This window comes from Martes martes (genome assembly GCF_963455335.1).
Source record: "Martes martes genome assembly, chromosome: 7".
Lineage (NCBI taxonomy): Eukaryota > Metazoa > Chordata > Mammalia > Carnivora > Mustelidae > Martes > Martes martes.
The window spans coordinates 92,491,423-92,517,125 of record NC_137894.1 but is presented as its reverse complement, the minus strand read 5'-3'; the positions used below and the strand labels follow the sequence as shown (position 1 = coordinate 92,517,125).

Below are 25,703 nucleotides of genomic sequence, written 5' to 3'. Positions count from 1 at the left end.
ATCACTCACCTCAGGAGATTCTAAATGACTCACCTCAGGAGATTCTAAAACATTTCCTTTTGTTCTTTTACTTTTTCTTCGGAAAATTTCATCATCTTCACTTTCATTGCTTGTTAACTGTTCACCTATAATTTATCCAAAAAATGAATCTGGTCAATAGATTTATCTAATCACAACTATTTTATCAATGGGTACATTATTTAAAAAGACTTTTTCAGAAGCTTAGCCAAAAAATCAGCATGAGAGAGAAAAATAAAACAGTGCCAGTGAGGAAATTAAGAAATGATAACTTTTGCTAATAACCACATTTTTGACTCAGATTCAATTTGAAAAATTAATAACCAAAATGAGGCTGCGAGTGCAAAGTCTAATTTTATTAGTCAAAGGACCCAGAATTCATCTCTCGCTCTCTGCCCTTTGTGTCTTATTTTCATTCTAAAGGAGTTAAAGCATGAAAATGTAGGCTACAAAACAATATTTGAAGAGATTCTTATTTATATATTTATGTACATATGTCTATATACATGTGTTTGTACACAAGCATGAAATAAAAATTGGTAAGATATTCACCAAAATGTTGTAACTAGATCACATTCAGGAGGGTGGAAAGAATGCTAAAAACAAACATCTGATGTGTAAAATCAAATATTTCAAATTTTCAGGTACTTAAAGCTTGATTTCTGCACTTTCATAAAATTCAGATTCAGACACCGTTCCATGTTTCTAGGAAACCTTCTGTAAGAGCCCTGTGGTTGTTCCAAGATATGCTAATTAATTCTTTTATATGCCTGCCTTCAGAAGCTGGATCGTAATTCCTCTCCTATTAAGTAAGGGCCAGACTTAGTCACTTGCTTCTAACAAAAGAATATAATGGAAATGAAGGGGGAGTTACTTCAGAGTCTAGGTCATTAAAGTTGCTGAGGTCTCATCCTTGTTCTCTGTCTTGCATCACTCACTTTGGAGGAAGCCAAATGCTGTATTGTAAAGATATAAGAAGCAACCCTATAGTGAGTCCTAAAGAAAGGACTATTAAACATGAACAGTTGAGACTTATTAGTTTTGGAAATTCCCAGCTTCTCTAGTTGGCAAACAACACTAAATCAAGAAATCTTCCAAGCAAAGATCTAATCTAGAGGACTGCCAGGAAACTACTGTCCAGGTGAAGCTGAAGGTGAAACTGTAACTGCTTTAAGACCAAAGATCAAAGATGGTGCCTCAAAGTACTGTGCAGTCAGATAAAAGGCCCTCTGAATAGTCTAAGGATGTCTTTCATAGATGCTTTTTTTTTTTTTTTTAAGATTTTATTTATTTATTTGACAGAGAGAGTGACAGTGAGGGAAGGAACACAAGCAGGGGGAGTGAGAGAGGGAGAAGCAGGCCTCCTGCTGAGCCGGGAGCCCAATGTGGGCCTTGATCCCTGGAGGCCAGGATCACAACCTGAACCGAAGGCAGACGCCCAACGACTGGGCCAGCCAGGCGTCCCACAGATCCTCTTAAACAGGACTTCCAAGATTAAGGAACTATCTGCAGACATTTTAGCAGAAGCCCAAAGTAGAGGAGTTGCCTTGAAAGGATTTGTGAGCATTACTAGTATCTAATGCAATGAACCCCAATAAGATTCACAAGAGATCCACAAAGATATACGAGAATTATATGGGAAGAAACACAGCCAGATACAACAACAGAAAGGGGCAAAGACAATATAAAATGAAAAGAGGCCTTTAAAAATCCCCAAATTTTTACTAAATGGAAATGGCTGAGGAAATTCTGCTAAGGGTTATGAAAAAGGGTCAAGCATCCAAAGGATGAAGCCAAGACCCATGGAGAGTTATTTCCAGGTCTTGAGTCCTCATCAAGGAACTTCCCATCTCAGCTCTACTGCATTTTACAATTGCTATGGACAGAGATTCCTGTGTGCCTCCTCTTCCCATCACCACCCCACTTTTGAAAAAGCCATCCTGGAAGCAGATTTTCCATGCCCAGTCAAATCTTCAGATGACTGTTGCAACCCCAGGTGAAAACTTGCCTATAACCTGATGAGAAATCCTCAACCACAACTATCCAGTTAAGCAACTATCCAATTCCTAACTACAAATAAATGTTATTTTAAGCCACTAAATTTGGGGGACTAGTTTTTTAAACAGCAATAAATAACTAATACAAATTCACACAATCAACTTCTCCTCATACTTTGTGCCAAAAAACAAACAAATAAAAAAACTACCCAGACAAATAAACTTAAATAAATCCTTTTTACAGATGGGCACTGTATAATCAACTAGTTTTATTTTTCATTACCTTCTAAGGAAGTCAGAGTTAAATGCAAGGCTCAGATATAGTACCTACTCATTTCAGGAGGTTTTTCCTTTCAACTGGTTTAGTGGCGCTATAATGAACTGCTATTATAGTATACACATAACATGGTAAGTGATCTTAAATCCTCTATTTTAATTAGGGGAAGTAAAAAATACTAAGTATGAATAAATCATGGGAATAAAAACTACAGCTTTGGGAATACAGTCGATGCTATAGTAAACAGAGTTGTATGGTGACAAACGTAGCTACACTTGTGAGCATATACAGAGATGTGGTGTCATTATGTTCTATACCTGAAATTAATGTAACATTGCATATCAACTACCCTCAAAAATAATAAATATTCCCTAATAAATCATTATGTATTTATTAATTACATTGCCCATAGTTAGTAGTTAAGTATAATGCTAGAAGGTTTAATGCAAATCTGACACAAAGATAGAAAAATTATCTCGACCACTAACAGACTTAATATAAAGATGTTCAAGCAAATACTGGAGGCTCACAGGTAACATAAACTTAGTAAAAATATATATGTCAGACTACATCCAAATTTTAAAAATTAAACATATTTCCAGAACTTACTTTCAAGAAGCTTTTATCTTAAATATTCATAAATCATGCTTTGATCCCAAAGAGAATAGCATCATGAAGATTTACAGAGCAAAATCATTTTATCCTATAATTACTTTTTCTTCAACTATAAGGAACAAAGTTCATAAATGGCCTGCTATAATAATCTATACATAAGCTAGAGTTGAGTCTATCACAGTACTTGAAGAATACTTTAGTCATTTTAACACCAAACATCTAGCATTATATTTTCTAGTTTTTCTGTAACAGTTTCTGTAACTGTGTAGAATTAGAACACAGAAATCCAGAGATTCCTTTGGAACTTCTGTGGTCTTGCCTCAATCCTTCATATAGTCTTATTTCTCAACAGTTTTTTTTTTCCCCCAACTATTTTTCTATGTAAATCTTCTACTCTATACTATTTCTTCTAAATCTTATTCTTCCCCTTTCCCCCTTTGTTTGCATTTTATAACATCCAAATTCTCTATTTTCAACATATTCAAATTGTCAATATTCCTGAAGAGCCAAAATTAAAATCTATGTTTAAAAAAAAAAATCTACATTTCCAATCTAATCCATTTCAAAATTCTGTCATCTTCTGAACCTCCTAAACATCCACTACCTTTTTACTTGGTAGTTATTTTCACATCTTACTGGTATCTTTTCAAATGTACATGTCATACAATTGTCTGGGTTTTACAGTCAAGGGGCAAAGCCAAATCTGTATTTCGGTATCTAGCATAATACTTTTCCCATGACATGCATGCCATATATATATGTAGATATATCTTTTATCAGTAAGCACCAACTTAAGAAATACATAAATTATCTAATTCAATACATCAAATACCAAGAAATTACATTTTGAAAAATTACAGAAACTTATCTAGAGTAATTATTCCAGAAAGATTTATGTGTTTTATTAAGATGGAATCTTACCTTCAGCAGGACGACAGGATTGACAAAGACTGATTTTTTCCCTGCTTTTAGCCTTTTCTACAGAAAGTCCTGAATCAACAAAAGTTGAATTAAATGTTTCTTTGAAACTCTGTAGATCTACTTTTCCCTTATGAGAATCTGGTGTCCAAGGCATTTCCTTCCTCTTAGAAAATGAGTTCAAGGTGTTTGATTCAGAAAGTGGCGTACTCATAACTTTTTCTCCTACTGGCAAAGAAAACTGACAATAACCAGGTGACAGAAATTCTTTATTTTTTGCTGCACTCCGTGGAAAATGTGCAAAACTTGGACTCCACTTATCTTCACTTGATGGGATAGTAATAGTTCTACCCATAGAACTAGCAACAGGATCTTGTGGTATTATTGCTTGATTTGAAACATAATTTGCATCATTGGTCTCCTTAATATCTAAACACCTTCCAGAAAGCTCATCTAAAAATTTATTTTTATTTGTATCTGATGCATGTCCTAATGCTTCATCATCAGAATCTGGACTACAAAATCCTAAATCAAAAGTAACAGAAAATAAATCCTTAGAGCAGTCAAAAACATATTCATCATGCTTCAGTTTTTCCTCATGGACACCTTTCAAATGTTCATGAGATTTCCAACTATTAGTATCAGAGATAATTTGATCTTGGGGTTCAGAATTATCATCTAACAATAGTTCATCAGAAATTAAGAAGTGAGAGACCAGTGTCACTTCACTTAAAGCAGTTTTGTCTGACACACATGAAGATTTATATTTATTGTTTGAGGGAAAAAGACTCACATCATTAAACTCTGTATTAACATCTTTGAATAGGGGTAAACTCTCATCCTGATCAGTGAGCAATACTGGGAGGCCATTGTTATCTATATCACAGTTATTTTCTTCAACTGAATACTTTGGAGGGCCTATGTTTATTTGAATATGATTCCTGGATACTAAATTTTCATTTTTATTATCTTTATGTATTTTATCAACATAGTCATAGAAACTTGGCTCATCAGAAATCTTATCATTAGCTGCAGTATAAAAGCAACTTTTTTCAGAAGAATGATTAATAAATTTAAGTGAATTCAATTCTAAATCCTGTTGAGAATTTGCAGGTAAATATGACATCAAACAAGTAGATTTTTCATTTTGTAAATATTCAGTGTAAGGCAGGAAAGGCAAATGATCAAGTTTACAACCCTTAGCAATTTCATATTCCAAATTTGAGAGTCCACTGAGAGGTGGAGGAGAATGAGATAAAAATCTCTCTACATTATCTAGTATCTCTTTTGTTAATGAATGGCAATTATGCAATTGGTCATCTGTTTTAGCTATACAAAGCTCTTTCTTAAATGGAAGAAATATGCTAGATGAAACATATTTCTCATCAGTGAAACTGTTATAACCAGAATCTAAAAAATTTCCAGTGAATGAACTAGATTTATTTGTAAATTGACATTCCATTAATCCATGTGGCTGACTAACATCTTCATTGACAGCACATATGGCAACCGCAACTTCATCTTTATCTGATTCCCTTTTATCACTTAGTAGGTCTACCTGAAAAATATTTTCAACAGTAGTTCTTCCATCAGTATCTAAAGAATCCATAACATCATTATTTTCTTTTATAGGTTGATCTTTTTTAAATTCTTTAGAGGCTTTTTTCTTTAGAGAAGCAATTTTAACAGGTTTGATATGAATTTGTTTAAAAACTTCAGCACATTCTTCATCAGATTCTGTCACTGAGTATGAACTGCTATGATTTATATTCCTTGAAAATGAAGATTTCTTATTACTAGTAAAGGGGCCATTGGCAGGAGGATTATATTCATTCCTGGGAGCACTAAATATTGAGCTAATATCTTCCACTTGTAAGTAAGGTTTAATTTCCAATTCATAGCTGCATTCTCCCTAGAAAGAAGGAAAATGAAAAAGTCTCAGGAAATAAGAGAAGAGCTTTACTTTATGTTATTTTCTAAACAATATTACATTACTCAAAATCAAATGATTTTCTTTTATAACAAAATTTATTCTTTTTCTAAATATTTTATTTATTTATTTTAGAGAGAGAGGAAGCACGAGCATGTGTGAGAGGGGGAGGAGCAGAGAGAGAGAGAGAATCCCAAGTAGACTCTGTGCTGAGCAGTGAGCCTGTGAGGGGGCCCTATCTCACAACCCTGAGATAATGACCTGAGCCAAAACCAAAAGTGGGATGCTTAACCATCTGAGCCACCCAGGAACCCCTAACTTAAAAATTATTCTAATAAATCAAGCAAGATTATAAATGGCACTACTGTGTAATTATTATAAATTATCTTTATTTTTTTAATTTTATTTATTTATTTGACAGAGATCATAAGTAGGCAGAGAGGCAGGCAGAGAGAGGAAAAAGCAGGCTCCCTGCAGATCAGAGAGCCTGATGTGGGGCTCAATCCCAGGACCCTGGGATCATGGACCTGAGCTGAAGGCAGAGGCTTAAACCCACTGAGCCACCCAGGCGCCCCTAAATTATCTTAAATTAGTTAATGTTTTTGTATCCTTAGAACTTAATAAATGAAAGACCCATGATAACTATTTGCAGAAAGAACAAATTCAATAAATACATAAAATAAGATCATATGGGTGCCTGGGTGGCTCAGTCAGTGGAGCAACCAACTCCTGGTTTCAACCAAGGTCATGATCTCAGGGTCCTGAGATGGAGCCTTGCATTGGGCTCTGAGCTCAGCAGGGAGTCTGTTTCTCCTCTCCCCCTTCCTGTCACTCACACTCACACTCTCTCAAATAAGTAAATCTTCAAAAATAAGTATTATAAGCACTAAGTTCTTCACTTCTAATATTTAATTGAACAATCATTCTAATTTCATAAAAATAGATATTAATTAATATATATAAGTGAAAATTATAAATACAAGTGTTAAATTTACTGTCTTGATAAAGGTAAACTAAGAACAACTTTTAGACATCTGAAATAAGTGTACCTGTAAATCCATTAGGCTGGAATATACTATTAACAAATTTCCCAACCAAGAACTCTTAAAGTTTTTTTTTTTTTTTTAAGATTTATTTATTTATTTGAGAGAGAGAGAAAGACTAGAGGTGGGGGCAGAGGCAGAGGGAGAGTCTTAAGCAAACTCTGTGCTGACCGCAAAGCCTGGCATGGAGTGGATCTCACAACTCTGAGATCATGACCTGAGTTGAAACCAAGAGTTAGGCACTTAACCAAGTGCACCACCTAGGCACCACAGGACCTCTTACAGTAAATTTCTAAAGTGTACTTATCAGTAATTCTAAAACTACAAGTCCCTTCAGTCCTGTCCTACCCTCCCCACTTGTCCTTGAGTGGCTACTTTAGTCGGGATTCCTCTACTATTCAGGGACTTAAGCAGTTAATTCTCTACTTTTTGAATAATAAATACAGTAAGTATTAATTTGAGAAAGTTGTCTCCCTGCTAGTGTATATGCTCCCCACAGACAGAGTATTTCATCTGGCTTCTTCACTGATGTGCCAGAGGGCCTGGAATAGAAGAGGACATATAGAAGGCACTAAATAAATATGTGTTAATTTGATAGCATAGGTTTTGCTGGGATCCACAACTAGTTACTCCATTTATATGTATTCATGAATAATAGCTAATAATAAAAATAGCAGCTACAGTCTATTGAGTATGCCTGTTACTGTTCTATACGGTCTACACAAACTAAGTCGATTAATCCTCGCAACAACCCTATGAAGAAAGTATTACCATTATTCCCATTTTACAGAGAAACTGAGGCCCAAAGAGGTTAAGTAACTTACAGATGCATGATTAGTAAGAGGCAGACCTGGGATTCTAACCCAGGCATTTTGGATTTCATACTCATAGTAGGTTCATCATTCTCATTCTCTCAAAGAAGAATAATCAAGTAGCTTCTCATGGAATCAATAATTCTCTAAACTATCACCAGGACAAAAGAGACATACCAAATCACCTATGTGATGGAGAATATCTCAATAAATCCAATTTAACAGGAGTGCTAAATCAGCTTTACTAAAAAGTTTATACAAATCATAGGTATATTAAAATTTTACTCTGGTTTATCTATAATGACAGATGATATTCTTCTAATTAAGTGTATTTCTTCACCTAAGGCAGAAAACTGGTTCCCTATTGAGATCACAAGAAACTTCACAAAAAGCAAAATATTCTAACTATAATTATTTAAATACTTGTTTCTTAAATAATGATTTCAAATTAAGAAGCATAGGGGTGCCTGGATGGCTCAGTCAGTTAAGCAACCAGCTCTCGATTTCTGCTCAGGTTGTGATCTAAGGGTTGTGGGATCAAGCCCCAAACAAGGGCTTTATGTTCCATGGGGAGTCTCCTTAAGATTCTCTCTCTCCCCCCCATTTTGCTCCTCCCCTCAACTCACCCACACACTCTCTTTCTCTCTCAAATAAATAAATAAGTCATAAAAAAATTAAAAATATCAAGTATTCTTTTCACCATCATACTGGCAAGAGAAAGTTATAATAAAACCCTACCTCTTCATGTCTCATTCCTTCTATCATTTGCATAATGCTTATAAAATGGTGGCATCGATCTGAGTGGTCAACTTGATACGTAGGAAAAGGACGATCCTGCCACACTCTCCATTCAGAAAGAGAGAGTTGATGAATTCCAATGTTTGGTTCCTGGGTCTTGAATAATGATTTTAAAAATAATAAAAATGATAAAAATACCCACTCAGATTTCATAAACTGATTAAATAAACAATATACAGATAATAAGCCTAACATAAAAAGTCTGAATTCATTTGGATATTTTCAGTAAAATCTCAGGAGACTAAAAAAAATAATTTCATAAAGTACAAAAATGCCCTTTTAAATACATTTTGAAAGTAACTATTGAGTTATTACTTAGTTATATTCCTGTTTGTACAGTTCCATGTTAAGAGCAAATATTTAAGAAAATGTGTCGTTTCAAAAGTACTATTGTGCTAGATTTATATTCCATAATCTAATAAAGACACATTCACAATCTCTCAGTGATGATGATCTTAATTTTTTCATGCTGCTGTTCCTCACTTTCTCTAGTAGTAAATGAATATAAATTATGAATAGCCATATTTCAAATCTTATAAATCTGCTAAAAGGACTCTTTCCTAAGGTTGTTTTTCCAGCTCTCTAGGCATATATGTAACCTTTGATCAATTCTCTTGACTTTGATTAAGTTCACCAATAATTTGTTCGTAGTGAGAGAAATAACAACAACCAATTTAAAGTCCTACACAATTTAAAAAAAAAGTTTGTACAAAAGATGTTCATGACAGCACAATTTTAGGTTAGTAACACTGAAAAGAATTTGAAAACATAACAGAAAAACAGTCAAGCAAACCATGGTACATTGCAGAATAACATAACAATCATGTAAAGTATGCCTATATAGAAATGCTAGAAAGTAATGGGAAAAAGGCAGATATTATATAAATGTATTACACTCATGTAAAAATATATATACCCAATAAAGAATATAAGAAAATTTGTAGTTCTACAAACTTAGACTCTAATATTCTTTTTAAACTGTTTAACATTCTTAATTTTTTAAGCCACTTGACATTCTGATCATGAATACTCTCTCTACTCTCAAAGCTACTGCATAATCACTATAAAGAGTATCTGAAAACATGTTCAACTTACTGGTATGTTTTCCTCATTTTCTAAAGATGAAAACCGAACTTGAGGCAATGTTATTTCCTTAATTTCATCACTTTCTCTTAACCTATAACGTCTGTTCCATAATTTAAATTCTTCTGCTGATAAGAACCAATCATTTTTTGAATTACTCTGCTTCATTCCTGTAAGTTGAAAAAGTAATTGAAAAAAAGTTTAAAAAAATCTGCTAAGGAAACACAAAATACACAACATCAACTCAAACTCTCTAGTTGTTTATATCTATTCATCTTTACTAAACCACTGATTCTATTCCTTAAAACCAGTATTTTTCACATAATCATCCTGGTTATCACTTTTCTCACCTCTTTAAAAGTACTAGCACAGCCTCCTGTTCAGGAGCTAACCTTCCATAATGACTTCATTAATGTAACAGAACCAGATAGGTAGGCTCTCAATCCTGGTTTCTTTAGGACTCTCTCCATGTTGTATCTAAGACCTGGCATAAAAGAGTCAAAAAACTTACAAATGAAAACTGGCATGATTCTATCTTTTTTTTTTTATTCTATCATTTTATCTTTTATCAAAGATTATTTGAAGCTTGGTTGGGGGTGGGGGAAGATGTCAAGACTAAAATGGATTTTTAACTTAAGTCTTAAATGGGGGGTGGTGGTAGAGGTAGACAGAAAAGACCTACTGCTTTAAAAAATGACAATAATATACTTTTTTTAAAAATATACTAAATTAACTCTTTCTGACTTTCATAATCTCTATAGAGGAAAATAATCAGCAAACTGAAAAAGGATAAATGGTATAAAGTAGTAACTTTGGTCCAACAGAGATGAGGGCAGAAAAAAAAAAACCAGAAAGACTACTGAATTAGGTATCAGGAAACTTTTGTCTTAGCTATTTCCAATATTGTATAAGAGTCCACTTTTGTAAAGTAAGGGGTTTGAACAAGTGATCTTTCAGGCTACTTTCAGATCTAACAATCTTTAAAACAGACTTCTAAAATAGGAAGGCATTCCTCTCTTTTAGTCACTTTAAGTAAGTTCAGGTCTCTAAGTCCAGATGAATTAGGCTAATTTAGAGAAGATTACATTTATACATGCAATTTTAGCAAGATGAATCCCTAACGCTTTGAAAAATCAGGGAGAATGGGGGGAAAAAAACCCACAAAAAAATAAACATGAGCCAATATTATCTCAATTAAAAAGAAAACAGGTTTTCGGGACGCCTGGGTGGCTCAGTTGGTTAAGCAGCTGCTTTCGGCTCAGGTCATGATCCCAGCGTCCTGGGATCGAGTTCCACATCGGGCTCCTTGCTTGGCGGGGAGCCTGCTTCTCCCTCTGCCTCTGCCTGTGCTCACACTCTCTCTCTCCCTCTCTCTCTCTGACAAATAAATAAATAAAATCTTAAAAAAAAAAAAAGAAAGAAATGTTTCTTTAAAAAAAAAAAACAGGTTTTCGAATTTTACTAAAGAAATTTGTCATCCATCTCTAGGACTGGTTAGTACTTGGATGGGAGAAACAATTATTAAACATATGGTTAATTTTAACATTTATAAAAATACAGTGATTACTAAGAATAATTTATGCAAGCTTAATCAATTTAAATAAATAGTTAAATAAATTTAAAAGAATCCAAAATACAGATGACCTTTAAACAAAGCAGGGGTTAGGAGTAACAACCCCCCAGCTGAAAATCAGCAGTTATCTTTTGGCTCCCCAAAAACTTAAGTACTAACAGCCTACTGTTGTTTGGAAGCTGTACTGATAACATAAACAGTCAGTTAACACATATGTTTTGTATGTTTTATGTATTATTAACTATGTTTTTATAATAAAGGTAGAAAAAATATTAAGAAAGTCGTAAGAGAAAGTATGCTTACAGTACTGAACTACATTTATAAATCTGAAAAAAATTTCATAGGATTGGTCCCACACAGTTCAGATCAGTGTTGTTCAAGAATCAACTGTACATACATACAATCTTTTCACTTTAACCAAAGATTTGGCAAAGTGTTATAAAATGACAGGCATATTTCCATTAAGTAGATTTGTATGAGATTTAATAAGCATATCCAAAAAGCATCGATTTACAGCTCTGAGTTAAGGGAAAAAACATTAACAAATTTAAGTGAACCCAAAGCAAATGACTAGAATAGAAAGAATCTTGGCCAAGTTAGGCCAAGTTGAGTTGGCCTAACATAGTTAGTTGAGTTGCCTAACATAGTGCCTATAGTTAACAAGATGATATTGTTCTTCTTAAAATATTATTAAAAAAAACTGCTGCAGAAACTATGCCTATCTTGATAGCTAATTTGATCAGATGACCCCCAATGTTCCTTCCAAATCTTAAAATAAAACTATATGATGTTATGATTCTTTAAAAGCCCTGATTAAAAATTAAGTAAAATTTAAAAGAAAAAAATTTTAGTTTCTCATCTTCATAGTATTAAAATTTCAAGATTATTTTCTTGATATCACCAAAATCTCTGCAGTTCTTAAAGTAGCAACATTCTCATTACTAGCCACACTCCTGGCACCAAAGAATTTCTCACTGACTCAGAATTAGCAGGAACTTGGTCTAACTCGGCCACTATCTCATGTAAATTTAAAAAAAAAAAAAAAAAAAAAGTTTTCTCTTTTGGAGAAAGGGAGAGAAACCATTTCATCTCCTTTTCTTAAAGCAATTTCAGAGACACCTAATGTTTGTAAATCTTTTCTTTAACTCTTTGATGTTATATGCAAATCTCTAAAATCTGAGCAAGGCTCTAGTTAGCATTTCAACCACAGATGTTTTTCTTAAGGATGTAAGAGCTCTCTCTGCAATGTAAACATCGAGGAAGATAGTGTCCCTCTCAGTCACCAGGGAAATTTAACCATAGCACCGTTCTCTTCACTATATGCATGCAGAGATAAAAGTTATCTTATTATTTCTTTGAATAAAGGCAACGAAGCTAACACAAATGGCTACCTCAATTACCAGGTGATTTGGGGATGAACTATGAAATAATATACAGCAAAAGGTATTATCCTCCCATAGGAGGACAAGTTACTATTATCTTGAGAATATGTATGTAAAGAATCATAACTGCCTGAAGGGATGTATAGCGTAGGATTTCTGAATTCATATTATCTTAGTGGATTTCAATGATGCACACTATAATCTGATTCAATGAATGATTCAATTGAATGATTCAATTCAGTTCAATTATTCAATAATAAAAGTTCTCTTTCTTTTCTACATTTTGTAAAGAGGATTCTCTGGGTTGGCAGGTATTTTAATTTTCCCAACCCTGAGTTTCTCACTCTGTTCTGTCATTGTCTCCTTCCCTTTGCCAGAGGAATAAGCTCTTATTTTTCCAACACTCATAACATCCTAGAATGTACACTGAGTTTCTCAAGAAAGAAATATATCAACATTTGGCCTGCTAACTAACAACAGGGAAAAAAAAATGCGTGGCTCAAATGTAAAGCTTTTTTATTTACCATTCTTATAGGAAAAGTTTGAGGACTTCCGCTGCAAGTTCCGAGGCTTATCTGGTTCATAGACACCACATGTAATGAACATTTTGTGTAATTCTGGATTGATTCCATCAGGAACCATTCGTGGACTTCCTTGGTAAAAATGAAGAACCTGCCTGTTACCTGAAATAGCTTTATAAATACTTCTTTTGTTGGACTGACTTTGATTATAAGTCTGCAAAGAAAAATGTCAAATTACATTATTTCTGTAATAGTCACTTAGCCATAACAAGCATTATTATATTTGTTTGGATTTATTATAAACAGTAAATTAAACTCTGATCCACTTAAACACTGAGAATATCTGTTACCTTGAATTTGAGACCTGTTCAATTAACTCTTGAAAATCAGTTCAAATACTGCACAAAGGAAATCTACCTTTTATTTAGGATATTTCTATTTTTGAATAAGGTGAATATTCATATATATAAGTGTAAATTGCTTTTTTAAAAATACTATTCCCATATTCCAGCTTGTTACTTCATCTCTCTACACTTCAGTTTTGTTTTTTTTTTAAGATTTTATTTATTCATTTCACAGAGAGAGATCACAAGTAGGCAGAGAGACAGTCAGAGAGAGAGGGAAGCAGGCTCCCTGCTGAGCAGAGAGCCTGATGTGGGGCTTGATCCCAGGACCCCAGGATCATGACCTGAGCCGAAGGCAGAGGCTTAACCGACTGAGCCACCCAGGTGCCCTACACTTCAGTTCTCTTAACTACATACAAGAAAACCATTATTCCCCATACAGGATTAAATGAAATAATGAATCTGACACACTTAGAACATTGCCAAGGAGAGTAGGTCCTCGTTAAATGTGGGTCATTATGATTATTTTACAGGTAAGAAAACTAACATCTGAATACAGAGGTTAAGTGGTTTGCCTAAGGTAATACAGTTAGAACCCAATTCCACTCATTGATAATACATAAATTTTTACAAGCTGCCAGGCATTTACTTTATTGGAATCATTTTACAGATAAAATAAATGTTACATAATATGCTATAATCACATGAAAAGTATCAGGGGAAAAGTTCATTTTTCAGGATGATGTTTAAAGGGCCTATAAAACAATTTAAACCAATTGTTTATAACTGCTATAATTAATTTAAGAATCTTTAATGTGAACCTACATATTTATTAATTAGTTAGTTAATAATTTTAGTGTAACAAACAAAGTACTATTAGGTATAACATCATATTCCAGGAAGGTCTGTCACTCAAGATTGCAGCCAAGTGTGAATATAATTTAAGTTTCTTATCACTTTGTATAGGCATCAACAAACTTCTCCATAAAGGGCCAGAAAGTGAATACTTTAGATTTTGCAGGCCACATAATATCTCTAGCGCATATTGCTGTTGGTTGGTTGATTAGTTTAGGCAACTCTTTAAAATGTAAAATCCATTCTCAGTTCACTATATTTAAAAACAGAAGAAAAAACTAAATTAAAAACAAAAAACAGCCCTTAGAAACATAGGAAAATACTAAAACAAAATCGATATTGAGGGGTACCTGGGTGGCTCAGTAGGTTATGCGTCTGCCTTCAGCTCAGGTCCTGATTCTGGGGTCTTGGGATTGAGCCTCCTCCCGGTCTCCACCCCATTCCTAGGGTTTCCTGCTCAGCGGGGAGCCTGCTTCTCCCTCTCCCTGCCCCCCAACTCATGCTCTCTCTGGCTCTCTCTTAAATAAATAAAATCTTCAAAAAGAAGAGCTAAAGATCTCTCAAAGATTTAAAAAATAACAATACATATTGATTTTTGTATCTAAGTATCCCTAAATTAATACTAAAGTAGAAAAATGTGTTCCTTTATATGGATAAAAATTACAAAACAGAATCTAGTTAAAAATTCTCCTAACTACAAGAAAAGAATACTCAATCTACTAAAAAGTAGGGGGAAAAAATCAACCATAATTTCCTACACATTTTTGGGACTTTGAATGTTAACAGACCAATGTTTACCTTAAACTGTATTTCTCAAATTTCAATTATCAAATCACATTTCTACAAGTCTACTTACACGTTCTTCTCGTCCTTCGGCAAGGATAACAACTATTCTGCCTTGACGTTTGCGGCCAGTTCTACCCATTCGTTGTACAAGACGAATTGGGCTCTTCTGGGCATCAAAACATATTATAAGATCAACTTCTCCTATATCCAGACCTTCTTCACCAACACAAGTAGAAACCAATGTGTTATAACCACCACTACGAAATTGTTTCACAACCTAAAATAAAAGTGATTTTAAAATAACCAAAGACAAATGTAAGCGACTTGTAGAGCAAAGAATACTTTTTCCACTCACCCGAAAATGGTGAAATCAGAACCCAGGATACTGTGGAAATGGAAAAGTACCAAAATGGCAATATAAACCAAAACAGACTGTGGTAAAATGCAAAGGGCAGTCCTAATGCCTTTGCTTTCATAATGGTTGTGATGCCAAAAAGGCTTGTTAAGTTTACTCATAAATTAGAAACCCAAGATATTATTTACGTGTCACTAAAGGGCTATGGGCAGGTAAAGAGCCCAGAGCAATTATAGCTTGCTAATCATATCCTAGACCTAAATTTATTGTTAGGTCTATCTAAAGTAAAAATATTATTACTCCTAAATTCCTATCTTACCTTCTATACTGCCATTCCAGTGAAGGGCAGCTAAATGCCATCCCAAAATACGACTGTGGGAGTTTAGGGCATGCTGCCCCAAAATATGCTGCTTTGATATATTATTTTGAGCTGTAGACACTTGAAAAACAGCAAAAGCAGGGAGAAGATTCTTCTCCCTTTATCTGTCCAAAAACAGAAAGAACTCAATTGTCATAAATTCGCTCCCCGGGATTTTCATCAACCAGAAAAAAATCGACTCATCATAGGAGAGGAGACTAAAAGCCATCACTACAGCCAGACAAACTTGGTTACAAACTACCACACCTCCCTTCTATTCTTCTAAGGCCCCATTCATCTTTCCCAAATATCTCGCCCATGAAGCCTATGTTCCTCCTCTCCTTTCCCTATTAATATGGTATTTAGGTCAATTCTAAACAACCTCAGGAAATTACTCATTTTTCCCTGTGTATCTCCCATGTATAACATAAGGTACACATGTTAATAAACTTCAATATTTATATATTTGATGTTTATTCAACATCTCTACTTGATGTTTAAAACAATGCTACTCAGGGGCACCTGGATGGCTCAGTTGGTTAAGCATCTGCCTTCGGCTCTGATCATAATCCATGGGTCCTAGGATCAAGTCTGGCATCTGGTTCCCTGCTGAGCAGGTAGTCTGCTTCTCCCTTCCTTTACCCCTCCCCACAGCTCCTGCTCACTCTCTCTTTCTCTTTCTCTCTTTCTCTCAAATAAACAAAAATCTTAAAAAGATAAAATTTAAAAAATTTTAAAAATAAAACAATGCTGCTCAAAATGCTGTTCACGAACTATTTATTACTGGTTTGGTTCACAAACTGTTTATTACTAGCCAACAACAATAACATAAATACAAACTTAAGAGTAAGTGTTTATTTTGTTGGTTTTTTTTTTTAATTTTATTTATTTATTTGACAGAGAGAGACAGCAAAAGAGAGAACACAAGCAGGGTAAATGGGAGAGGGAGAAGCAGGTTCCCCACCGTGCAGGGAGCCAGACGTGGGACTTGATCCCAGGATCCTGGGATCATGATCTGAGCTGAAGGCAGACACTTAACAACTAAGCCACCCAGGCACCCCAAGAGTAGGTGTTTAGAAATGACGAGCAATACTATGTTTGTTGGCTTTAATAATAAAAAATTTGGCCATGAACATTGTTTTCATTGATTTTACTTTTTTTTATTAATTCATTATTATTGTAATTTTCAAAAGTATCTGTGACATACTAAGGGGGAAATAAACTAATCCTCCATCAGTTTTCATAGTCAGAAAAACACTAATCCCATAGACATACCAAAGTTAACTCATCCAGAACCAAACTTCTGATATTTCTCTCCAAAGCCTGCTTTTCTTGAAGTCTTATCTATCTTCATTAATAGTAGCTCTTTTCAGTTTTTCAGGCCAAATTCCTGGAGTTATCCTTCACACTTCTCAATCTCATACCCTGCTCTAATTTGCAAAAAAATATCCCCTCAGCTTGACCTTCAAAATATATCCAGAATCCAACCATTTCTCACAACTTTCCCTGCTACCACTCTAGTCTAAGCCACCATGAGACTTAGCTTGATAACAAGACTTCTAATAGGTCTTCCTGTTTGCACCCCAGGTCCCGTATATTTTATTAAGACAGCAACTGGTGTGATTTTTATTAAAATATAAATAGAGGGGCAGCTGGGTGCCTCAGTTGTTAAGGATCTGTCTTTGGTTCAGGTCATGATCCCAGTGTCCTGGGATTGAGCCCCACATCAGGTTCCCTGCTCAGTGGGAAGCCTGCTTCTGCCGCTCCCACTCCCCTGCTTGTGTTCCCTCTCTCACTGTGTATCTCTCTCTCAAAAAATAAATAAAATCTTTAAAAAAATAAAACATAAACTAGGTCATGACCCTACTCTGCTTCACACTCTCCAAGGGCTTCTTTTCCCATCTCACCCATAGTATAAGCCAAAGTTATTAAAATGAAAACACCCCACTTGCATCACCAGACAGATCATCTAAACATAACATAAAAAAGGAAGTGGCTATGAATGACACACTGGACCAGATGGAATTAACAAATATTTTCAGAACATTCTATCCTTAAACAGCAAAACACACATTCTTTTCAAGTGTACATGGAATATTCTCCAGAACAGATCACATATTAGATCACAAAAGAGGCCTCAAACAGGAGCACCCAGGTGGCTCAGCTGGCGAGACATCTGCCTTTGCCTCAAGTCATGATCCCAGGGTCCTGGGACTGAGACTCACATGGGCTCCCTGCTCGGTAGGGAGTCTGCTCCTCTCTCTCTCTCTCTCTCTCTCTCTCTGCCCCTCCCCCACCACCGTTCATGCTATCTCTCCAACACTCTTTTTCTCTCTCAAATAAATAAAGTCTTAAAAAAAAAAGAGAGACCTCAACAAATACAAAAAGATTAAAATCATACAATGAAACTTTTCTGGCCACAGTGTTATAAAACCAGAGTTAACCACAATAAAAAATTTGGAAAGACCACAAATATATGGAGGTTAAACAACATGCTACTAAACAATGAATGGATCAACGAGGAAATCAAAGAAATTAAAAAAAAAATACACGGAAACAAATGAAAATGAAAACACAATGAACGGTCCAAAATCTACAGGATGCAGCAAAAGCAGTCATAAGAGGAAAGTAGAGAGCAATACAGGCCTATCTCAAAAGGGGAGAAAAAAATCTCATATAAACAACCCAACCTTACACCTAAAGGAGCTAGAAAAAGAACAACTAAAGCCAGCAGGAGGAAAGAAATAATAAAGATTAGAGCACAAATAAATGATATAAAAACTAAAACAACAACAACACAGAACAATAGAATAGATCGATGAAACCAGGAGCTGGTTCTTTGGGGAAAAAAAAAAAAAAATCAATAAAAGTAAAAGCTCTAGCCACACTTATCAAAAAGAAAAGAGAAAGGACCCAAATAAATCATGAATATAAGTGGAGAAATAACAACCAACACCACAGAAATACAAATAATTACAAGACAGTATTATGCAAAACTATATGCCAACAAATTAGACAACTTGGAAGAAATAGATAAATTCCTAAAAAAATTTAAAGTACCCAAAACTGAAACAGGAAGAAATAGAATATTGAACAGACTGATAACCAGCAAAGAAACGGAATCAGTACTGAAAAATCTCTGGGGGCGCCTGGGTGGCTCAGTTGGTTAAGCGGCTGCCTTCGGCTCAGGTCATGATCCCAGCGTCCTGGGATCAAGCCCCACATCAGGCTCCCTGCTTCGTGAGCCTGCTTCTCCCACTCCTACTCCCCCTGCCTGTGTTCCTTTTCTCCCTGTGTCTCTCTCTCTCTGTCAAATAAATAAATCTTGGGGCGCCTGGGTGGCTCAGTGGGTTAAAGCCTCTGCCTTCGGCTCAGGTCATGATCCCAGAGTCCTGGGATCAAGCCCCACATTGGGCTCTCTGCTCAGCAGGAAGCCTGCTTCCTCCTCTCTCTCTGACTGTCTCTCTGCCTACTTGTGATCGTTGTCTGTCAAATAAATAAATAAAATCTTTAAAAATAAATAAATAAATCTTTGGGGAAAAAAAAAAAAAATCTCCCAAGATACAAAAGTTTAGGGCCAGATGACTTCACAGGCAAATTCTACCGAACATTTAAAGAAGAGTGAACACCTATTCTTCTCAAACTATTCCAAAATATAGAAAAGGAACGAGAACTTGCAAATTCATTCTATGAGGCCAGCATTACACTGATACTAAAACTAAAGACCACTAAAAAAGAGAACAGCAGGTCAATATCCCTGATGAACATGGATGCAAAAATTCTTGATAAAATATTAGCAAGCCAGATCCAAAAATACATTAAAAATAATCATTAACTGGGGTGCCTGGGTGGCTCAGTGGGTTAAAGCCTCTGCCTTTGGCTCGGGTCATGATCCCAGCACCCTGGGATCGAGCCCTGCGTCGGGCTCTCTGCTCAGTGGAGAGCCTGCTTTCCCCTCTCTCTCTCTGCCTGCCTCTCTTCGTACTTGTAATCTCTGTCTGTCAAATAAATAAATAAAAATCTTTAAAAAATAATAATCATCATTAACCACGACTAAGTGGGATTTATTCCTGGGTTACAAGGATGTTTCAATATTTGCAAATCAACCAACATGATACACATTAGTGAAAAAAAGATAAGAACCATATGATCCTTTCAATAGATGCAGAAAAGGATTTGACAAAATAGACAAAGTACAGCACCCACTGATGATAAAAACCCTCAACAACATAGGTTTAGAGGGAATATACCTCAACATAACAAATGCCATCTATGAAAAACCCACAGCCAGTATTATCCTGAATGGGGAAAAATTGAGAGCTTTTCCTCTATGGTCAGGAACAAACAGGGATGTCTACTCTTGCCTCTGTTATTTAACATACTAGCCTCACAAATCAGATGTCTAACAACAACAACAAAAAATAAAAGGCATCCAAATTGGCAAGGAAGAAGTCAAACTTAAACTACTTGCAGAGTACATGATATTCTATACAGAAATGCCAAAGCCTGAACTAAAAAACTGCTAGAACTGATAAATAATTTCGGTAAAGTTGTAGAATACAAAATCAATGTACAGAAATCTGTTGCATTTCCATACACCAGTAATGAAGCAGCAAAAAGAGAAATTAAGGTATCAGTCCCATTTATAATGGCAGCAAAAACCATAAGATACCTAAGGATAGATCTAACAAAAGAGGTGAAAAGAAGACCTGTACTCTGAAAACTATAAAATGCTGATGAAAGAAACTGAAGCTGACACAAAAAAATAGAAAAACATTCCATGCTCTTGGATTAGAATAACAAAGATTGTTAAAATGTCTATACTACCCAAAGCAATCTATACATTTAATGCAATCCCTATAAAAATGCCAACAGCATTTTTCACAGGGCTAACATGAACAACCCTACAATCTGTATGGAAGAGCAAAAGATCCTGAAGAGTCAAAGCAATCTTGAAAAAGAAAAGTAAAGTTGGAGGTATCACAATTCTGTACTTCAAGTTATATTACCAAGTTGTAGTGATCAAAACAGTACGATACTGGCACAGAAACAGACAAGAGATCAGTGTAACAGAATAGAAAACCCAGAAATAAGCCCACAACTGTATGGTCGATTAATATTTGACAAAGCAGTAAAGAATATCCAACAGGAAAAAGATAATCTTTTCAACAAATGATGTTGGGAAAATTGGACCACTTTTTACACCACACACAAAAATAAATTCAAAATGGATTTGAAATCAAGAGGAGAATATAGGCAGTATCCTCTTTGACAATGGCTGTAGCAACTTCTTCTAAGGCAAGGGAAATAAAAGCAAAAATAAACTATTGGGACTGCATCAGAATAAAAAGCTTCTACACAGCACAGGAGACAATCAAAACTAAAAGGCAACCTACAGAATGAGGGAAGGTATTTTCAAATGACATATGTGATAAACGGTTAGTATCCAAAATACATAAGAAACTTGGAAAACTCAACATCCAAAAGATGAACAATCCAATTTAAAAATGGGCTGAAAACATGAATAGACATATCAAAAGAAGACATCAACGTGGCTAACAGATACTTGAAAAGATGCTCAACATCAATGACCATCAGAAAATACAAATGAGGGGCGCCTGGGTGGGTCAGTTAGTTAAGTGACTGCCTTCGGCTCAGGTCATGATCCCAGTGTCCTGGGATCAAGCCCCGCATGGGGCTCCCTGCTCAGTGGGGAGTCTGCTTCTCTCTCTCCCTCTGCTGCTCTGCCTGCTTATGTCTCTCGCTCTGTCAAATAAATAAATAAAATCTTAAAAAAAAAAAAAAAAAGAAAGAAAGAAAATACAAATCAAAACTACAATGAGACAGCACCTTACAACTGTCAGAATGGCTAAAGTCAAGAACACAAGAGACAACAGGTACTGACCAGGATGGAGAAAAAGGAACACTGGTGCACTGTTGGTGGGAATGCAAACTGGTATAGCCACTGTGGAAAACGGTATGGAGGTTCCTCAAAAATAGTTAAAAATAGAACTACCCTATGATCCAGCAATTGTACTACTAGATATTTACCCAAAGAATACAATAACACTAATTCAAAGGGATACATGTATCCTCATGTTTATGGCACATTAACTATAATAACTATAATAACCAAATTATGGAAACAACCCAAGTGTCTATTGACTGACGAATGGATAAATAAGAGGTCATATATACATACAATGGAATATTACTCATCCATAAAAGAGAATGAAATCTTTCCATTTGTATGGACATAGATGGAGCTAAAGAGTATTATGCTATGTGAAATAAGTCAGTCAGAGAAAGACATATACCGTTATGATTTCACTCATATGTGGAATTTAAGAAACAAAAATGAGGAGCGTCTGGGTGGCTTAGTCGATTAAATGTCTGACTCTTGATTTCGGCTCAGGCATGATCTCAGGGTCCTGAGATTGACCCCTACATTGGGATCCATGCTCAGTGAGGACTCTGCTTATCCTTCTCCCTCCCCCAGCTTGCTCTTACTCTCTCTCAAATAAATAAATAAATTAAATCTTTCAAAAACAAAACAAAACAAAAATGACCAAAGGGGGAAATAAAAGAGAGAGAGGCAAACCAAGAAACAGACTCTTAACTATAGAGAACAACAGATGGTTGGTTACCAGAGGGGAGGCACGTAGGGGGATGGCTAAAGTAAGTGATGGGAATTAAGAAGGGCACTTGTGTGACAAGTACTGGGTGTTGTATGTAAGTGTTGAATCACTATACTGTGAAACTAATATTACACTCTATGTTAACTGAAATTTAAAGAAAAACTTTTTTTTATAAAAAATGGAAATGACTTATAAAGTTCTAAAGGATCTGGCTCCTACTTCCTCCCTGACTTCATCTCCTTTTTCTAAATAAGTGAACAATTTAAGTACAACTATTTCCACAAAAGCTTATTTTAGAATAAAACTCCTCTAAGGAAAGCAATTATTGCAGGAATAATAAAAAGGGTTGTTACTCTGGCCTACATAAAAATATTATTGATATAAGTGAGGAAAGGACAAATTCAATATAAAATCAATAAGGTTTCTTACAGTACCTGACAAACTCAGGAAATAATGATTTTAGGTAATATCAAAACTGGCCAGAGATTAGGTTGGGTACTATTAGTATCTCAAAATGCTTAACAGCCCAGACAAAAATCCACTTCATTTTTCATTTAAATATAAATGTTAGAAGTAGTAATAATAACCTGCTAGATATCTGAATCTTTTAAAATACATATAATCAGATTTGAGATGGGTAAATGTATTGTTTTTCAGACCCAGGAAGACCTCTTAGACTGTCCTCACCAGATACAGTCAGCTTAAACAGACTCTTCTAAGTGCAATGAGGACTGGTATAAGACACTTAAAGAACAGGATCCTTCTTACTAATGTTTACAAAATCAAGATCTGTCAAAAGTAATTAGATATTAAAGACACAACTAATTGTCAGTGATATTCAAATGTAGACTACAACTAACCTTCAAAAACTTGTATACAGTTTTAAAAAAATCAATAGTCTAAGATTTCCATACCCCCCCCAAAAAAAAAATACAGCCCTTAGAAAACTTTTGACTCTTATTCAGAGCATAATTATTATTATTATTATTTTTTTTTTTTAAGAGAGAGAGCACATGGGGTTGAGGGGAGTGGGCACAGTGGTAGAGGGAAAAGAGACACTCCATGCCCAGCACAGAACCTGACTATCTATCTTTCTTTCTTTCTTTTTCTTCCTTTCTTTCTTCCTTTCTTTCTTTCCTTTCTTTCTTTCTTGCTATCCTTTCTTTCTTTTCTTTCCTTTCTTTCTTTTTTGTTCCACACCCAGCATGGTGCCCAATGCAGAGCTTGAACTCAGGACACTGAAATTGATACCTGAAGTGAGATCAAGAATCAGACACTTAACCGAGTCACTCAGGCAGCCCACCAATGACATTTTTAAACTCAGATTTTTAAATAATAGAAAAAAGAAATAAATTCATTATTTCTTTAGAACATATAACAAACATGACAAAAAAAAATAAACATTTACTGAAGACTCTACAGTATGATTTCATTTAATGCTCACAACTACAAGAACTATATTTACAGATAAGAAAAACTGAGGCACAAGAAGTAAAGAAACTTTTAAGTGGTAGGGCCAGGATTCCAATCTAAGTAGTATGATTTCAGAGCCATTCTGCTTACCCACTGTACATTACCTTACTTGAAAAGAAGTCTCAAAACCACAAAAAAGCACTCTTTGATCTTTCAAAATATGCCTATGTTTATTTTTGTTTCTACTATAAAATTATTTTTAAGAAGTAGCCACTTGACCAATGAGTTAAAACAAAAGAGGCATATGTACAAAGCTAAAATCAATTTTATTTTAGTTTTCATCATTTCCAAAAGTAATTACCTCCAGTTGCTCCTTCTGGGTAAATCCCTTCACGCATTTCCCTGAGGCATGGCCAACAAAAGTCATCACTCTAATAACTGGCTGATGCTGTAAAAGCATTTCTGCAATTTCTTGAACACTATCTCGAAATGAAGAGAAGATCATAACCCTGGTCTCATCACATTTCTTTTCGGAGGTGTTTTGAGCTATAGAAAAAAAAATACTTTAATTACAACATTTTTTTTAAGCATATACCCAAGAATTATTTCAAGACAACCCTGAAACTTATACGAATGAATTTGTTTCAAAAAAAGTAATTTCAGATATCTTAAACCTTTGCTGGTTTTCCTCCTAGTAATTTTAATACTCTTAGCTTCCTACATCTCATTGGCTGTCATAATAAAATTCTAAACAAATCAAATAAAAATTACCTGAGTCATTTTTAACCAGTCCAATTCATGCATGATGCCAGTTATTCTCCTTTACCTTCTAAGTCAGAATCCCAGAACTGTACTGCTCCCATTGATTTCATAAATATTTCCTTTTCTTTTTATTTTTTTAATTTATTTTATTTTATTTTTTCATATGATGTATTTTTATCCCCAGGGGTACAGGTCTGTGAATCGCCAGGTTTACACATTTCACAGCACTCATCATAGCACATACCCTCCCCAATGTCCATATCCCCACCATCCTCTCTATCCCCTCTCCCCCCAGCAACCCTCAGTCTGTTTGAGATTGAGTCTTTTATGGTTTGTCTCCCTCCCAATCCCATCTTCCTTCATTTTTTCTTTTCCTACCTCCCCCCAACCCCCCACACTGCATCTCCACTTCCTCATATCAAAGAGATCATACGATAGTTGTCATTCTCCGATTGACTTATTTCGCTAAGCATAATACCCTCCAGTTCCATGCACGTCGTCACAAATGGCAAGATATCATTTCTTTTGATGGCTGAGTATTATTCCATTGTGTATGTACACAACATCATCTGTTGATGGACATCTAGGTGCTTTCCATAGTTTGGCTATTGTGGACATTGCTGCTATAAACACTCGGGTGCACGTGCCCCTTCGGAGCACCACGTTTGTATCTTTAGGATATATACCCAGTAGTGCAATTGCTGGGTCATAGGGTAGCTCTATTTTCAGTTTCTTGAGGAATCTCCACACTGTTTTCCACAGTGGTTGCACCAGCTTGCATTCCCACCAACACTGTAGGAGGGTTGCCCTCTCTCCGCATCCTCGCCAGCATCTGACATTTCTTGACTTGTTAATTTTAGCCATTCTGACTGGTGTGAGGTGATATCTCATTGTGGTTTTGATTTGTACTTCCCTGATGCCGAGTGATGTGGAGCACTTTTTCATGTGTCTGTTGGTCATTTCGATGTTTTCTTTGCAGATATGTCTGTTCATGTCTTCTGCCCGTTTCCTGATTGGATTATTTGTTCTTTGGGTGTTGAGTTTGATAAGTTCTTTGTAGATTTTGGATACTAGCCCTTTATCTGATATGTCATTTGTGAATATCTTCTCGCATTCTGTTAGTTGTCTTTTGGTTTTGTTGACTGTTTCCTTTGCTGTGCAGAAGCTTTTGATCTTGGTGAAGTCCCCATAGTTCATTTTTGCCCTTGCTTCCCTTGTCTTTGGT

The 25,703-nt window shown here is 35.3% G+C and overlaps 1 protein-coding gene across 1 annotated transcript in view; it reads right to left on the bottom strand.

Annotated features, from left to right (window-relative positions):
* The window catches only part of FANCM (FA complementation group M), a 64,281-nt gene that overhangs the window by 17,072 nt on the left and 21,506 nt on the right, over positions 1 to 25,703 (bottom strand). Inside the window, exons 9-15 of the mRNA XM_080808560.1 lie at positions 24,078 to 24,262; positions 15,023 to 15,229; positions 12,971 to 13,181; positions 9,504 to 9,661; positions 8,349 to 8,504; positions 3,829 to 5,737; positions 34 to 125 (exon numbers count right to left, since the gene is read on the bottom strand). Coding sequence (XP_080664686.1) covers positions 34 to 125; positions 3,829 to 5,737; positions 8,349 to 8,504; positions 9,504 to 9,661; positions 12,971 to 13,181; positions 15,023 to 15,229; positions 24,078 to 24,262 — 2,918 coding nt within the window. The remainder of the gene's footprint in view (positions 1 to 33; positions 126 to 3,828; positions 5,738 to 8,348; positions 8,505 to 9,503; positions 9,662 to 12,970; positions 13,182 to 15,022; positions 15,230 to 24,077; positions 24,263 to 25,703) is intronic.